We start from the raw sequence: 16,307 nt of genomic DNA, 5'->3' as shown, positions 1-16,307 counted from the left end.
TCACGTGAGAGCAACGAGAAAGAGAGAGAGAAAAAGAGAAAGAGGGGAGGAAGAGAGAGACAGATAGAAAACGGTGAAGGAGGGACAATGAGAAAAAGGGAATTAGAGAAGGATGGAGGAAGAAAACAGTATAGAGTAGAAAGTCACCTCAAATTATTAACAATATGTATTACTATAATAATCCCTAACATATCGTCGAGACTTTCTTCTTATATGATAGTGATTAATCAGTGAAATTTTCGAAGAGACTATATATATATATATATATATATATATATATATATATATATATATATATATATATATATATATATATATATATTTCAAAATGTAACCACATGTGGTTCGTTGGCGATTTTTTTCCGTCTTCTTTTTCCCTTGGTCCTTCCTCCGTCTCCTGTTCCTGACGAAGAGCTTTGCTCGAAACCTAAAACTACCTTCCTTTCCTTCCCTAAGCATCATCTGCTAATACTTTGCATGTACCACATCCTCACGTTGTTGTCTTTTTCTTGTGTTTGTTCGTTTTTTTTTATTTTATGTATATATATGTATATATATATATATATATATATATATATATATATATATATATATATATATATATATATATATATATATATATAGTCAATTCGGAGATGTCAGGTCCTCATTAGGGATTAAATAATCCAAATGTTTCACTGGTTAATCACTCTCATATAAAAAGAAAGTCTCGATGATATGTTAGGGATTATTATAGTAATACATATTGTTAATAATGAAAGAAAGAAAGAAAATAGAGAATTATTGATGTATAAATAATTTATTTGCATGATATAATGAGGCTGAAAGTTTTTTATAAAATCAATACAAATAAATTATAAATTATAAAGCTCTAAAAGAAATGACAGATGCCAAAAACCTACGTATATGTTTTGATTCATGCCCTTAGGTGATTCGTAATTCTAAACATTTGGGGAGGGTCATATGCGAATTATTGGTCATCATTTTTAACTATATGGGGCATAATCTCATCAGGGCTTTATGAACTTATACTGCAACGGTTAACATATTTCTTAAAAGGATGCAGACGATTACTAACAAGTTTAAGAAGTTAAATCATATATATTCGTACCGCAAATGGTTCATTAGCGGCGCTAGAGAAATCTGTACGCATGTCGTGTAACATAAAGGGCTTGAGACGCACGGATGCTGCTAGAGACCATTTTCTTAGCTTAGTCCACGTGTAGACGAATATAGTTGCTCTCCATAAAAAGGATGTGGACAGGTCGGATTCGGCGTAGCAAAAAGAGAAAAAACGGATTTCTCTGCCCCATATATAGGCTGAAAGGTTGCTGGCTTCCTCTAGCGAACAAAACCCTTCTAGAACGTTCCATTACTAAAAGGAACAGTCCAGGAGCATTCTAGAATGTTCGCCAAGGGAAGTCACTGGTGTTGAACCCCTTGGCTTGCGGAGAACCGTAAATAGAACAATGACAGAATCTGTTTCAATTTACGTCACGCCTACAAGCGTATTACGTTATATGAAGAAAAACGCAGTGTTTGTATTTATGATCGAATTTTTGCTAAGGTAGACTAGAACTATTTAGTAGTTAAACCAAGTATTGATAGTTAAATATAATTTAGCAAATATGAATTATAATTTAATTTACTCTGTAAAAATAAGAAAGAAATATGCTAGGAATTTATAGGTAAAGCAATGTTATTTTTCTATATTATGAAAGAAATAAAACTGATTGTTGGAATATAATCAGTTATATATATTATGTATATGTTAGAAATAAGTATATTTAGGCAAGGTATCATATTTTTGTTGTATAAGATTATAGATATGAATGCTGGTTCTAATAAGGATCTAATTAATTCAGTTTCAAATTTAGTAAAAATATTTATGGTTAATAAGGAACCTAACAATTAGTGATATTAATAAATAAAGAATGATTAATGATATTTATGGAATAGATATTTAGGAGTGTGTAGGCAAGCCGAGAATTTTTCACCCCTCTCATTTAATAATTGATTACTAGAAAAAAGGATATTAGAACATTCTGATGTGCAGAGTTGACAGCTAGTTGCACCTGTCACATTGTGAAGTAATATTCGGAGATGAAAGAGTTCAGACTGGTGTGCGCTTAATGAAATGGTTGGGATTCATCCAATGGTATCAGTCTTCACATCTGCATCATCTCCCTTGCTTCGCTTTCTCCTTGCCAAGACTTATTTTTACTGTTCCATATGTTGAACTTCGGGAAGTCTTGGTATAATATCTATCAAGCCTTTTCATCTTGTCTGTTGGCATCAAAGAAAGCCATCAATTTTGTTGTCGGTGGTCCTTTTTGCACAGCCTGGTTCACAGAATCATCGTCAAATAGTGCCAACTGCTCGCCAGGCAAATGACAAGGAAGCTTCTCAACTGTAGGATGCCGTTGGTGTATGAAGAATCCATACAACTTCCAAAATGCCTCGCTTGCAGAAATGTATCGAGCATTCACGAAGTTTTCAATTTCATTAATGACTATGACTAGCTGACCACCATCAGTAGTAAAGATGACTCTATCTTGACCTTTCGTTATGTATTTGTATAAATACTTAACTGCCTGGGCGGAGTGCACGACTTCTACGTTGATGTGAGCGTTGTATTTCAACGTCAAGCAGGGATTATATGGTACTATCCACGAATTATCAATCTGAAAATGAAATGAAGATCTTAAGTAGATTCAACACTTAAGCTGATTTCCTATCGTCATGTTATTGGTTCAGCAAAAGAAACTGATTGAATAAGTACTAGGCTTACAAAGAATAAGTCCTGGGGTCGATTTCCTCGACTAAAGGCGGTGCTCCAGACTGAAAGAAGTAAAAGAATATGCTTTGTACTTCCTTACTGTTTGTTTGGAACATTGATTTTTCTTTGATCATCCTTTTTACAACTTGATGGTTTTATCTTAAATGAAGTAGTAATCGTTGGTGTATGTTACCGCTGTTTTCTTGCACGTAGAAATCTTGGCCGTCATTCGCCGGAGTTTATTAATTTATTGCACTGGAATGTTGACTCAAGGTTTTATTCAACAATCAGAATCTAATCATTTTGTGTGTGTGTGTGTGTGTGTGTGTGTGTGTGGTTATTTATTTCTAGGACAGCCGTGAGAAAGTAATTTTATGATCAAGCACATTTCTAGCCGTGATCATCTAGTCTTTACAGGCATATTTTATTCCAGACAACATTCCCCAACACGATTTGAGAGAGATATAGCTGATACTTCTAGCTAGTCGAGTTACGACGTAGATGCTCTCTCCCCATCCCCTCTCGCTCTCTCACTTTCGTTCACTCAATGTGATTTTTGAATCTTGGGTATGTGCTGTGCCTTCATGATTACTTAGTTGTTTATAAAAAGAAACAGATTTTCATAATTTTAATTCTCGTGTTTTCCTTACAACTCGATCCAGTAGTAAATAATTTAGAGAGTGATTTGTCTGCCAATATGATTTTCTCTTGACAGCTGTATGAAAACAAGTTCTTCAGTTGAATTCCAATAATGAATTGGGGCTATTTAGAATATAAATATGCATGCACACATTTTAGTGCAAATCTGTCTATGAGCTTTTCTGGTGCTTTTACGAGTGTAGATGATATAAATCTATCTTAGATATTATTGGCTTATGGAATTGGTTTCAGGGTGAATGTTAATTCCGCTGTATATGTATTCCGTTGCATATGTATGTATGTAATGCGTATTCACAGGTATTATATTCTCTTTGTATACATATATGTGAGTGTGTGTACATGAGCATATACTCTTTTACTCTTTTACTTGTTTCAGTCATTTGACTGCGGCCATGCTGGAGCACCGCCATTAGTCGGAGAAAATCGACCCCAGGACTTATTCTTTGTAAGCCTAGTACTTATTCTATCGGTCTCTTTTTGCCGAACCGCTAAGTTACGGAGACGTAAACACACCAGCATCGGTTGTCAAGCGATGTTGGTGGGGGGGGGGGGGACGACAAACACAGACACGCAAACATATGCACACACATACATATATATACATATATACGACGGGCTTCTTTCAGTTTCCGTCTACCAAATCCACTCACAAGGCTTTGGTCGGCCCGAGGCTATAGTAGAAGACACTTGCCCAAGGTGCCACGCAGTGGGACTGAACCCAGAACCATGTGGTTGGTAAGCAAGCTACTTACCACACAGCCACTCCTGCGCCTATATATACGTATATGTATATACTTTTAGAAAAAATTCTATATTTTTTAGAACAAAATAAGTGTGTCGATATTTTTTCTCTTTACCAATTTTGACATTCAATTTCATATAAGAGCGAAGAGCCAAAATAAGCACACAGTCAAGTAGACTTAAGTCTGCTGATTGTGTATCTCCGCCTTTCTGTGTTGGTATCAAATAGCATTTTATTCTACATATCCCCGACTTAGCTTTTGCTTCTTTCGCTAGCTCTTTTCCGCTCTTTATTTCTTTCTTTCATTCCTTCTTTATTTTCCTTATCTATCATTTTGTAACAGGAAATACAGTTTCGCTTCTTTGAACTGTACTTAATAATAGCGTTTAAAATATGTCATATAAGCGTCATAAATAGGGTGGTTATACAAACAAATATATGAGTGTGTGTGTGTATGTGTGTGCGTATGTGTGTGCGTGTGCGTGTGCGTGCGCGTGCGCGCGTGCAAGTGTGTGTGTATGCGTGTATGTATGCGTGTGCGTGCGCGCGCGCGCAAGTAAGTAACTTTATTTAGAACGCTATAAACATAACTTTCAATGACGCAGGAAGCCTTTAGACAATGTCATGGAAAGAGAGATGTTATTACAGTGTTATAAGTACATTTTCTCCCCCAGTTAATTATATTTCAATGTGTGCATCTCTTTCAAGTTATACCCAAAGTGAGAGCTGCTGCTTTTTAAAAGTCCTCAGTCAATGACCGAGTTTACGGTACATTTACCCCCATCTCAACCATGAATGTACAGCAAGTTAATACTGTTGACATTACATAGCAGTGCCAAACAAAGTTCAATTAGAAATTTCATGAAGCTGTATGTGGGCCATTAAGGGTCTGCTTCCATAAGAAAGATCGAATTTTCTACTCGAAAGCACATGATGAGACACGCGTGGACACCAGAATTATGTAAAAGTGCACCTCAACTAATAAACGGCTTTAAATGAAACTGTCCTGTGTACCACTCTGAGTACAGTGAATGAAATGTCGCATAACCTGAATTGGTTTAAAGTGTATTCCAAAGTAGAATCAAATAGTGTTATCTACTTCTACAAACGTTATCTACTTCTACAAGTGTTATCTACTTCTTTCCGTCTTTATTGCTTTAGAAATATTTCTTTGGTAATTTTTCTTGTTTTGCAGACAACTTCAAAAATTATATCAAGTTTTACTCTGACTCATTCTCTTTCTTCACTTAGCCACTCCCCGTTATCCTGTCCTATCGTGTTCTCAATGATACAATTGCAACCGGAATGATTCGTCACTATATAGAGATCAATTTCCACATAGTTCGTCTCGTCTCTTCAACCAACAATCTTCAATGGAACTTTGCCGAATATTTGCCAGAAAGTATTCACAATACCATCTACTGTTCTTAGGATTTTTTCAGTTGCTGTTACAGACTTCGTATTTTTTTCAATTTTGTTCCAATTGCCTTCAAGTTTAGTTATGCCAATTTAGTTTTGTATGCTAATTATGAAAATGAAACATACTTTTGCCATTAATAAAAAGTTAATAACTTTTAAAGTTTTCGATTCTGGGTAATTTCAGCCAATCGAAAGTCACCATTATACACATGCCCGTTAATGTCAAATTAGTATCTACACTGAACCGCAAAAGAAATGCGATTTTTTCAAGTGTCATTTTTATATGGTAAATTCTGAAAATTTATTTCGGGGGTGTAAGTGTAAATATTCCAAGACATGCTGGTTTATGGCTGAGGCCCAAACTGCAGGTAACCTTTCAACTTTCCCTGAAACGAGACGCCAAAACGCAGCTGCGTTGAATGCCGTGGGTAGCAGTCGCAAACAATTGTCATGAAAACCGAAATGCATGTGCATCTCGTGGAGGTTATGGATATAAAAATCAACTTGAACCGTGATCCTGGAATTTATAATTTCTCCGCTGTGTTAGGCGTTTTATATTGCAAGTTGCTGGTTATTGTTAATTTAATTGTTGCTGTTATTCCATTTGTTGTGTGTTTTTTAAAACATCTTGTTTCACTGCGTTTGGTAAAATTTTGAACTTTTTTCCCCCCTTATGTGAAGGAGGAAATTATCAGGTCGCTTGCCGGTATGGCAAGATGTCGCCTACTTGGCCAGGGGCAAGAGATATGCAACCATCGAAGTGAGGTTCAGAACCGAGGAAAAGGCCAAGCAACATTCCACAGCCTCCCTGAAATCTACAGAGGTGGTCCTTCTACCTACATATCTTGGAAGACGCACTTCCATGATAAGAGTAAGAGAAATCCCTCCAAAGGTGGACGTTGCCTGGTTGGTGGCGGCACTTATGATGGGCCTGGAGGATAAAATTTCCATCCTCCAGGCAACCAAAATAGAGGAGCAAAACTGGCTAGGACAAGGGCTTGAGATGTTGATACAAGCGGCCCCTGCTGACATAAAGCAAATTGTGGAGACTATACAGGTGGGGGAGGAAACCAAGCTTCGGGTGATGGTCGAAGGGAGGAGGCCCACATGTAGTCAAAAAAGGCCACATAAGAGCAGATGGCAAGCCTTCCACCTAGAAAGATTCGGCTCCCCAACCTAGAAAGTTTCGGCTCCCCCGCCTCGTGGAAAAGATACTGCACCCTCAACAACAGCCGAGGCAGCCCTACATCAGAAGTGAAAGCAGAGACACTAGAGGTTGAAGCCAAGAAGGAAGATACTGTAGAGGACATGGAATGGACTACCCCTACCCCCCCCCCCCCCCAAAAAAAAGGGAAAATTCCCAACCCACCCCTACCAGCACCAGCACGTAAAAAAAACCTCTTGACTTGCACACAAGACACACACACATCCTCCTCCTTCCCCACAAAACCAGACAACAATATTATGGCTGTGAATGCCGACAATAATAAACTTATACACAAACTACAGAAAATTCCCACGGCGGAATCATACAAAAATATTTACAAAACCCAGAAAATGTGAAAATATTCCATATAGACAGTTTAAATTACAGAATTCTTAAAAATGAATTCCCCAAAGACATAGGCCCTCTGAGGAAAGATTTTTCTCCTCAAATTTTTGAGGGCCTTATTAAGGAGAACCCACAAGCCCCGGAATGAAGGATAAGATGGGATTACCATCCCATCTAAACAAAATGTAAGTTCCTTTTATGTTTGCACTCCACGTAGGTTGTATAAATATACGCGGCCTGGGGGAAGATTGGAAGCAAGGAGGCCTCCTTAATGACCTCAGGTCGCTTAGATTAGATGTGATAGTTACCACAGAAATCAGACTGAGTGGACTGCGGGGCTTTCCTCCTCTTAAACGGCTACGAGAAAATTATTCCTCCATACCAGCCTGGAGGTGGGGGAGGTGTCGCTGTTCTAGTCAGGAAGGATTTGAAACTACAGTTAAGAACAATCTTTGTCGACTCGGAGGGTAGACTGGTCGTCGTTAATGTGACACACGGCAGTGGTAAGACCTTCAGGTTGGTGGCTGTCTATACTCCTGTAGAACTGGACAGTCAAACTTTTTTCGAAGCCTAGAGAATTTTCTAGGAACGTCACATACTTTAGTGTTGTTAGGAGAGTTTAACACAATTTGCGATGCACGCGTAGATTGTGTTGGCTCGAATCCAGATAGGAGGGGTAACTCATGCCTCATCGATCTGCTCGGTCGTTTTCAGCTGGCAGATCGGTATTGACTAGAATTCCCAAACGCTCCATTGTGGACATGGTCTAATAGCGATGGGTCTTCGTGGTCTTGCTTAGATAGGATTATTGTTAGGCGCAAAGATAAAGACTTAGCTAAGTATCCACAATTTCACTACGTCAGCTAGTGATCACAAATTTGTGACCTGTAGACTTGACTTAGATAGAGTTTGTAGACAGGGTCCCGGCTAGTAGAAACTCAACAAGTCACTTTTGGACTGTGAGGAGTACAGGAGCCGGATTAGGCAATTAGTAATAAGGGCATTGACCGGATCCATTATCAACAACAAATGATGGCATGCCCTTGAAAGTTTGAGTCTGTTAGGTTTAGCAAACAGCTTGCAAGTAAGAAGGCTAGAATAGAAAGGGACCTAGTTAAGGCTCTAGAAGAGGCATTGAGGACTGGAAATGCGACCCAAGTGCTTTTCAAATGATGCTGTTTATAAAGACATGACCAGAATTTTTACACATACAATTTCTTTAAGCTTAGGAAATTAACTGATATCACAATCATTATATTGAAGCCTATTATTAAGTCTCAAAATTCTAACATGACACATTAATGACATTCCAATTTCGGCTTACTGTAGCAACTCCATATGACAGAGCATGAATAATGGAAAGAAACATCATCTTTCCAACTGACCTAAGCACCATTGATCACAAACTTTTCTCACCAACCCCTTTTTTAACCTTAGGCAACGTTTTTCGCAATGCGATTTGAATTTAGTGCTATCATCGAATCACTCGTCCGTTCTATAGCGCTACTTCTGTTTTGAAAGAAGTGGCCGAAATGAGGTTCCTCCGAAGGATCCATGGAATAACATTATTCGACAAGGTGCACAACTCAAAAATCAGGGAGTCTTTTCAGGTTGAGCCGCTACCTCTGTGCATTCAGAGGTTACAGCTTCGATGCTACGGACTTGTGATTAGAATGGCACAGGAAAGAATCGCACGACACGGATTCTTCTTCAAGCCGAGTCTACCGCCAGGAGACCTAGGAGTAGACCAAGAACAAGATTGTTGGATAATATCCATAATCTCAGCTGGTCACGCTTGGAAACTCAGGGAAGCTAAATGTATAGCAGATTTTTAAAATTATAATTTAAAGGTTAAGAAAATCTATATTTATAATTGGGTGTCTTGAGAAATATGTTATTTATAATTTTGTTATACATGAGTATGATTAATAAAACAAAATATGCAGTAGTTTTCTATATGCTTTCCCTCCTAATTTTCAACTTTAAAATGTTTGTTTAACTTTGCATACAAAACATACCAGTAATTTTATTTTCTATTTAAGCTCTAGAAAGCCAGAAAAGCTTTTAAAAGACGAAGAGAGAGAGAGACACTTCTCTGCACTGTTGCTCAACCTGCTAGAAATAGCAACCAAATTTTCCTCAAATTACTTCCTGTCGTCTTAGAAAAATCAAACGGGATATAACATCTTTGATGCCTATTCTTCTCAATCGGGCCCCACCTGGAGCTAAACAACAATTTAGATCTGAAGGTCATTCTTAACTGCAGCCACAAAGCAGTACAGTTGATAGGATTCAAACGAACAACCTTCCATCTTATTATCCAGTACTCACACTTTTTTTGCTCTCTCCATCTCACACCTACACAAAAATTAAGAAGCCATCAATATCCACAACAATTCACTGCCTATTATATCTGAGTTCGAGTTTTATCAAGAGCACCGTATTTTTGAATTTTATCCCTATGGATAAAATGCATATCAGCAATATAGTAAACGGAATTTCATTGATACAGTGACCTCCCCCACCTTAGAATTAGCGTTATTTCAAAAAGAAATCAGATATTCAAAAACAGAAATTAGTTTTTGTTGTTTAACCCCAAGCCAAACTTAATTTAATAAACCAATAAAGAGATTCCACCTACATTCATCGCACTTCTTTTTGAAACAATCGTGTCTTGGTGAAGATGGCGGAGGTGATTTAAGGAAAATTTGGGTACTTCTTCTTCCAAGTTGTGCAACAACGTAGACTATGTAGACTAGTTTTTGTTGTTGTTGCTGATGCTTCGGCACTCGTTGAACAGGACTATGAGTAAATAGTTATTCCTTTTTTTTTTTTGTTTTTGTAGGGAGAGTACATTCCAGTCTACATTATCCAATGTATCCATTTTATTTAGACAAGCCAGTATGGTGTACTGTCAGGTTAAGTGACCATGTACAGGTTTACTCGTAGATTTGAGTTAGCTGGTTATTTAATTGTTAGAAGGTAGTGAGAAACCCCAAGGAGAACTGAACTGCATATGATTTTCGGAAAAGAAGCTCCTCTCATGCATGTGTTTAGGTCCTTAACTGCTTGCATTCTAAGGAAGCCAAACCGCATCCAAGTCATGACTTCCGAGAGCTTTCTGCTGCCATGTTATGTGCTACTGTTTGTATTTTAACTTGCATTTTCCTGGAGGATCATGGTGCCCTAGAGTCAAGGTATCATAGATGTTGTAACATTTAAACATAGGATAAATCATACCTTCTGAAGTTCACGTTCATTCCTGTTTGACCAGATCCCGTTGGAACTTTTATCAGCTGCTTCTGCCATTGCGTTAGGAACTGTGACCTTTTTATCCCAGAAGTTGAGCGACGTTTCATAAGATCGTCAGCAAATTTGCCCTTAAGCACTTTACTCCTACCTCTATACGAGGTATAAAAAGTGTAGCAAAACTATATAGAGTTATACTACCAGTGGCCAAGCATGTAAAAAAGTCAATAGACAACATATTCCATATAAAGTATAATCCACTTTTATTTTTATTTATATATATACTCAAGTATTTAATATTAGCATTTCAAAGTTCGTTTCGGCATTTTTTCATTTTCTGCCGACGGAAACTGCGTCTGTGCAGTGGATTATGGGAAAAGTAGAATGTATATTTGGGAAGACGTGCTTATGGCCTTATGTCTTGTAAATATACGTTAATTTCTTGACGGCTGGTTACTGAAGACGATTTGCCTAGTAAATTACTTTATTTACTAAAAAATCAGAAACCTATAGGTCTAACCATTAGAAATAAGGTAAAAGTTTTTATTTTCTCTTCTCTTTGAAATGTTTTACTTTGTAGTTCTCGGTCGTTTATGACTGCCTTCTAGCATGTAGAAGTTACCTGTTATGGGTAATTTGTCTTATACTTTATATGGAATATGTTGTCTATTGACTTTTTTTTACATGCTAAGCCACTGGTATATAGTTTTGCTACCCTTTTTATTTATATATATATATATATATATATATATATATATATATACACACACAATAGCCTCAACCGACTAAAAACTTGTGAGTGGATTTGGTTGACGGAAACTGAAAGAAGCCCGTCGTATATAGGTGTATATCTGTGTGCGTGTGTGTGTTTATACCCCCACCATTGCCTGACAACCGATGGGGTCGGTTTGTTCGACTAAAGGCGGTGTTCCGGCATGGCCACAGTCAAATGACTGAAAGAAGTAAAAGAATAAAAACAACTATGCCATTTTAATCCCGAACAACGCCGGGTATCTCTGCTAGTCTTAAAATAAAAGGAGTGCGAGTAATAATAACATAATATTGTTTATTTTGTGTTTAGACAATAGAATAAGCATACATAAGAATATTGGAAAGAAAAGGAAGACACCGATGCTAGTGAAAAGACGTTCGTAAACAGAGAAAGTATGTGGGGGGATGTGAGGGTGTATGTTTGCATGTTTGTATATATGTATGCCTGCATACTCGTGTATGTATGTGTATATCTGTGTTTTGTGTGTGCGCGCGCGCGTATACACACCGACATATGCGCGTGTGTATGTATATATATATATATATATATATATATATATATGTATGTATTATATATATATATATATATATATGTATTATATATATATATATATATATGTATTATATATATATATATATATATATATATATATGTATTTTATATATATATATATATATATATATATATATATGTATTATATATATATATATATATATATATATATGTATTATATATATATATATATATATATATATATATATATATATATATATATATATATATATATATATATATATGTATGTATGTATTATATATACATATATATAATATAAATAATAAATGAGTATATGCATATATACGTACATGTATGTACATACCTACATCTACCTGTATATATAGATGCGTATCTGGATACAGGACATTGAAAACAAAACGTAGACAAAATGATAAACAGAGTACAGAAAACACACAGACCACATAGAGAACATTTCCTTCATCAGCTGCCATCATTCTAACACTGGCATATATATATAGTGAAGGTGCATGGCTTAGTGGTTAGAGCATTCGGCTCACGATCCTAAGGTCTTGAGTTCCCAGCGATGCGTTGTGTCCTTGAGCAAGACACTTTATTTCCCGTTGCTCCAGTCCACTCAGCTGGCAAAAATAAGTAGTGCCTGTATTTCAAAGGGCCAGCCTTGTCACATTCTGTGTCACGCTGAATCTCCCTGAGAATCACATTAAGGGTACATGTGTCTGTGGAGTGCTCAGCCAGTTGCACGTTAATTTCACGAGCAAGCTGTTCCGTTGATCGTATCAGCTGGGACCCTCGTCGTCGAAACCGACGGAGTGGTCCCTTTTTTTTAATAATGTATGTATATATACATACATATATATATATATATATATATATATATATATATATATATACATATATATATATATATATATATATATATATATATATATATATATATATATATATATATATATATATATATATATATATATATATATATATATATATATATATATATATATATAAACGGAGCACGAGAGAGAGAGTGAGAGGTGAAGAGAAAATGATTTGTTTATTCTATATCTATATTTTGTATATATGAAGATGAGAAATAATACACATGCAAAAGTGAAAAAAAAAACGTGCTGTATAAATACTTACGAAATGGCGGAAAGAGTAGAAAGAGAAAAATAAAGGAGAATGAATGAAGAGAAGATTGAAAAGATATGAACGGTGGGAAGTTAGAAAATGACAACAGCTTTATTTTATTTGTGTGTTTATGACTACTGATACTGTTGTTGTTGTTGTTGTTGTTGTTGTTGCTGTTACTGCTGTTGTTGCAAGGGAGTCGTCACATTCTTGGGAAATGATACAAGTAAGTGGAACAATGCAGAGAAGTTGTGGGGTATTTAAGGGTTTTTGAAATCTGTGTTGTTTGTGCGTGACAGTGAAGATCCTTGATGTGTGTAGAAACTGTTTTAGTTTTGTATAAATGAATTGGTTATTACGACTTAGGTTAGATGGAGTTTTTGGAGTCTGTTCATCAAATCAGTAGAAGATCGTTTGAGAATAAAGAGAATAATGCCTGTGTGTGAGAGATTAAGAATGAATAATGGTATCAATAAATGAATAATAGTATCATCTACGCAGAAGAATGTCTAGCTAGAAACAACAGAGGAAAATCATTAATGTGCAGAAAAGGGAATGTTGGAAGGCTGAACACTGATGTACATCACAGTAGATAGAATATGGAAGAAAGCTCTGTCAACACCGGCTGCGATGAAGCGGCCTGATCCAAGAGAGGAGAGAGATAGACATTGCTGTGTAGACCTAAATTAGCCCTGAATGAGCAGACTTTTTATCAAAAGCATTCAAGTCATGACCATCCCGTCTATTTTCTATATACAGTAAGCACAGAATAATATTATCTAAGTCGATAGTCTGTTTCGAGAGAGATTTGGCTACTATTGTTTCAACCAGGTTGAGCGACGTAGAAGTTCTTTCGTTGACTTGATGAGATACGAACGGAACCAATAACCAGAAAGCTTTATCAATGATTCATGTGTCACCAGTGCTTCTTAAGGAAGGGTTATACTGCGAAGTTAAGCATATTGTGACTTGTGGTAAATAAATAAATGTAGGGACCCCAGTGCATTGATTTGCCCGGGTCCTGTAATACTGATAAGACAGGCCTGCGTGTTACGAGCGCCTACAAGTAGTTGACATAAAAAATCAGAACAGGTTTTATGAAAACAAGGTTCATCGTCACTGGTCAGGGAAAATGCAATTCAAGGTGTTTATAACTGTTCCATCATTTTTTGTGTATTGTTATTATTGTCATTAAACCCTACGTCAGCCTTGATGCATAAGTTACATCGTAGAGACAACGCTGGGTGGCAAAAACATGCGCCTTTTTAACCATCTTAACTGAAAATCTATTGATTATCTATCTGGACGAATCTGTGCGTTGTCCAGTATAAGCAGAAAGTTTGAGGGCACCTTCCTTGTATTTAAACACTACTGGAATGAAATGTAAAACAAAAAGCATCCATTATTAAATGAATGAATGTATGAATAAATAAGAAAAGATGATTAAAAATGTGTACTTAGAATGGTAATAAAGGTTACAAATTTTGGCACAAGGCTAGCAAGTGCAAGAAGTGGGGTAAGTAATTTTATATCGACCCTAATGCTCAACCGGTACTTATTTTATCTACCCCCAAAAGGATGAAAGGCAAAGTCGACCTTGGCGGAATTTGGACTCAGAATGTAAAGACGGACGAAATACCGCTAAGTATTTTGCTCAGCGTGCTAACAATTCTGACAACTCGACGCCTTAATTTAGAATGGTAATAATGAACAGTTAGATAGATATTGCATTATGTCTTTAAAACTTCGCCGACATGCTAATTCTCCACCATTACTATTAACTCTAAAAAGTGCGTTGTGTCTACATTCGCGCACCAAAACACCGAGAAACGATTCTTACTTAAATTACATCAAGATTAGTGACCGCCAATACAACCCAGTTTCATCCCCATTATACACTGGGAAAAAATTTCGAGGCCTTCACTCATAATTAACTCATTCAATCTCTTCTTGATTGGTTCGAGATCCTTGGGTAGAACTCAAACTGTTTCACCATAAATAATTTTATTACCCATCCATCGCAAATTCTAATTTGCCAGAACCAGCCGTCACTAGCTTTGAAATTACAGATGTCCTATGCCTAGCTAGTGTGACAACAGTTTCCCCACATCAGGTATTATTATTATTACAGGATCATTGATGAATCAACCACTTTGTCACTGTTTCCTGAAGATCTATAGCTTTTGCAGCACGCATACCCTTCTCTGCAGCGACAGATGGATTTTCATCAACATTATATCTTTTTTAAAATGCAGTTTTTCCTTTTCAATACCATACTCTTCACAAACTTTTGCATCCTAAGTACAAGCCTCTTTCCAATAAGTTTCTGGTTCATAGATAGGGTCATATACTACTTCATTAGATTATTACTCTCCGTTGAAACCATGATGTAAAATGCAGGTCTAAAAGATACCTAATCGTTGAAATATCAACGAAGATTGTTTTGCTTGTATTAGTTGTTGAGCCCTGCGCTTCCCTGGTAGACTGCTATAAGTATAACACGAAAATAAACATACAAACTTTAGACTATTTCGGTTGAAACAGCAGCCGAATTTCCTTCCAACACCCTACTATCTTGAATAAAGAAAGGACTCATCAGGTTACGTAGTCGTATACAAATCCTTAAAAAGAAGTGATGGCCATGACTGAAACGCCTTTGACCACACGTACGCTCAATCATAGTTGGCCGTGGGTTAATCAATAACAACAGTATCTCATAAAAACTAAATTCCAAGTATCTGGTAGCTGAGCAAAATGGTAAAACCTACAAACCATCCTATACACTCTCACATTCTTTGAAAGATTCATTGTTAACATTATTAATCCACACATTCCTTTCACCACAGTCAGACAGTCAGATCATTACATGGAATAATGTAATCATAAACATACATTCTGGAAAAAAGACGAGATAGTCACGACTGCAATGTTTTTGATCACAGTTACTGTTTGATCACGTCTGACTTGAAGATAAACAGCAATAACTAAACAGTGGCACTAACAACCACATCATTTTAAACCGATTCTATATCTTAGGTTTGAAAACGTTATTATTACGGTACTAGGTAGGTTCTCACTAATAATTAAAATGACACTACTTCAGTAAAAAATAGAATTATCTAATTTTTTGTCCTTTTTCGCGATAAATAAAAGAATTTACATTAGAAGTTTTACCATCTGCATTCTGTAGACATTGGGAAAATTCTTACGATTATTTCGCGTAAGCTTAGTTAAAGTTCATCTTGTGATGTTTTCATGTGACAAAATGCTGACAATACAAGTTTAGCGACGACATCAATTTCAATGTTTTTTAAACATTTTTTAAAGTGTAACAACAAAAGCATTTCTTTTTCTCTTTTTTTTCTTTTTGGTAGAAAGCAATTCCAAGTTTTTCTACTTGACCAAAAATAGTTAATATTGTTCCTCACACTAACACATATGTGTGTGTGCGTTTGTGTGGACACACAT

General features: G+C 36.4%; 1 protein-coding gene across 1 annotated transcript; it reads right to left on the bottom strand.

Moving 5' to 3' along the window:
- Positions 1 to 2,267: 2,267 nt before the first annotated feature.
- On the bottom strand, positions 2,268 to 10,461 carry LOC149137632 (uncharacterized). Its single transcript, XM_089348329.1, has 2 exons — positions 10,393 to 10,461; positions 2,268 to 2,684 (listed from the first exon to the last, which is right to left on the bottom strand). The coding sequence occupies exons 1-2, from the start codon at positions 10,459 to 10,461 to the stop codon at positions 2,268 to 2,270; spliced, it is 486 nt and encodes a 161-aa protein (XP_089204455.1).
- Positions 10,462 to 16,307: the final 5,846 nt, after the last annotated feature.

The sequence above is a fragment of the Octopus bimaculoides genome, chromosome 1 (genome assembly GCF_046866305.1).
Source record: "Octopus bimaculoides isolate indiv1 chromosome 1, ASM4686630v1, whole genome shotgun sequence".
Lineage (NCBI taxonomy): Eukaryota > Metazoa > Mollusca > Cephalopoda > Octopoda > Octopodidae > Octopus > Octopus bimaculoides.
This window is presented reverse-complemented; position numbering and strand designations above follow the sequence as displayed.

Coding starts and splice junctions, on each gene's coding strand:
- LOC149137632 (XM_089348329.1), bottom strand. CDS start 10,461: ATGGCAGAAGCAGCTGATAAAAGTTCCAACGGGATCTGGTCAAACAGG. Junction 2,685..10,392: donor ATGAACGTGAACTTCAGAAG/GTATGATTTATC, acceptor TTTCATTTTCAG/ATTGATAATTCGTGGATAGT.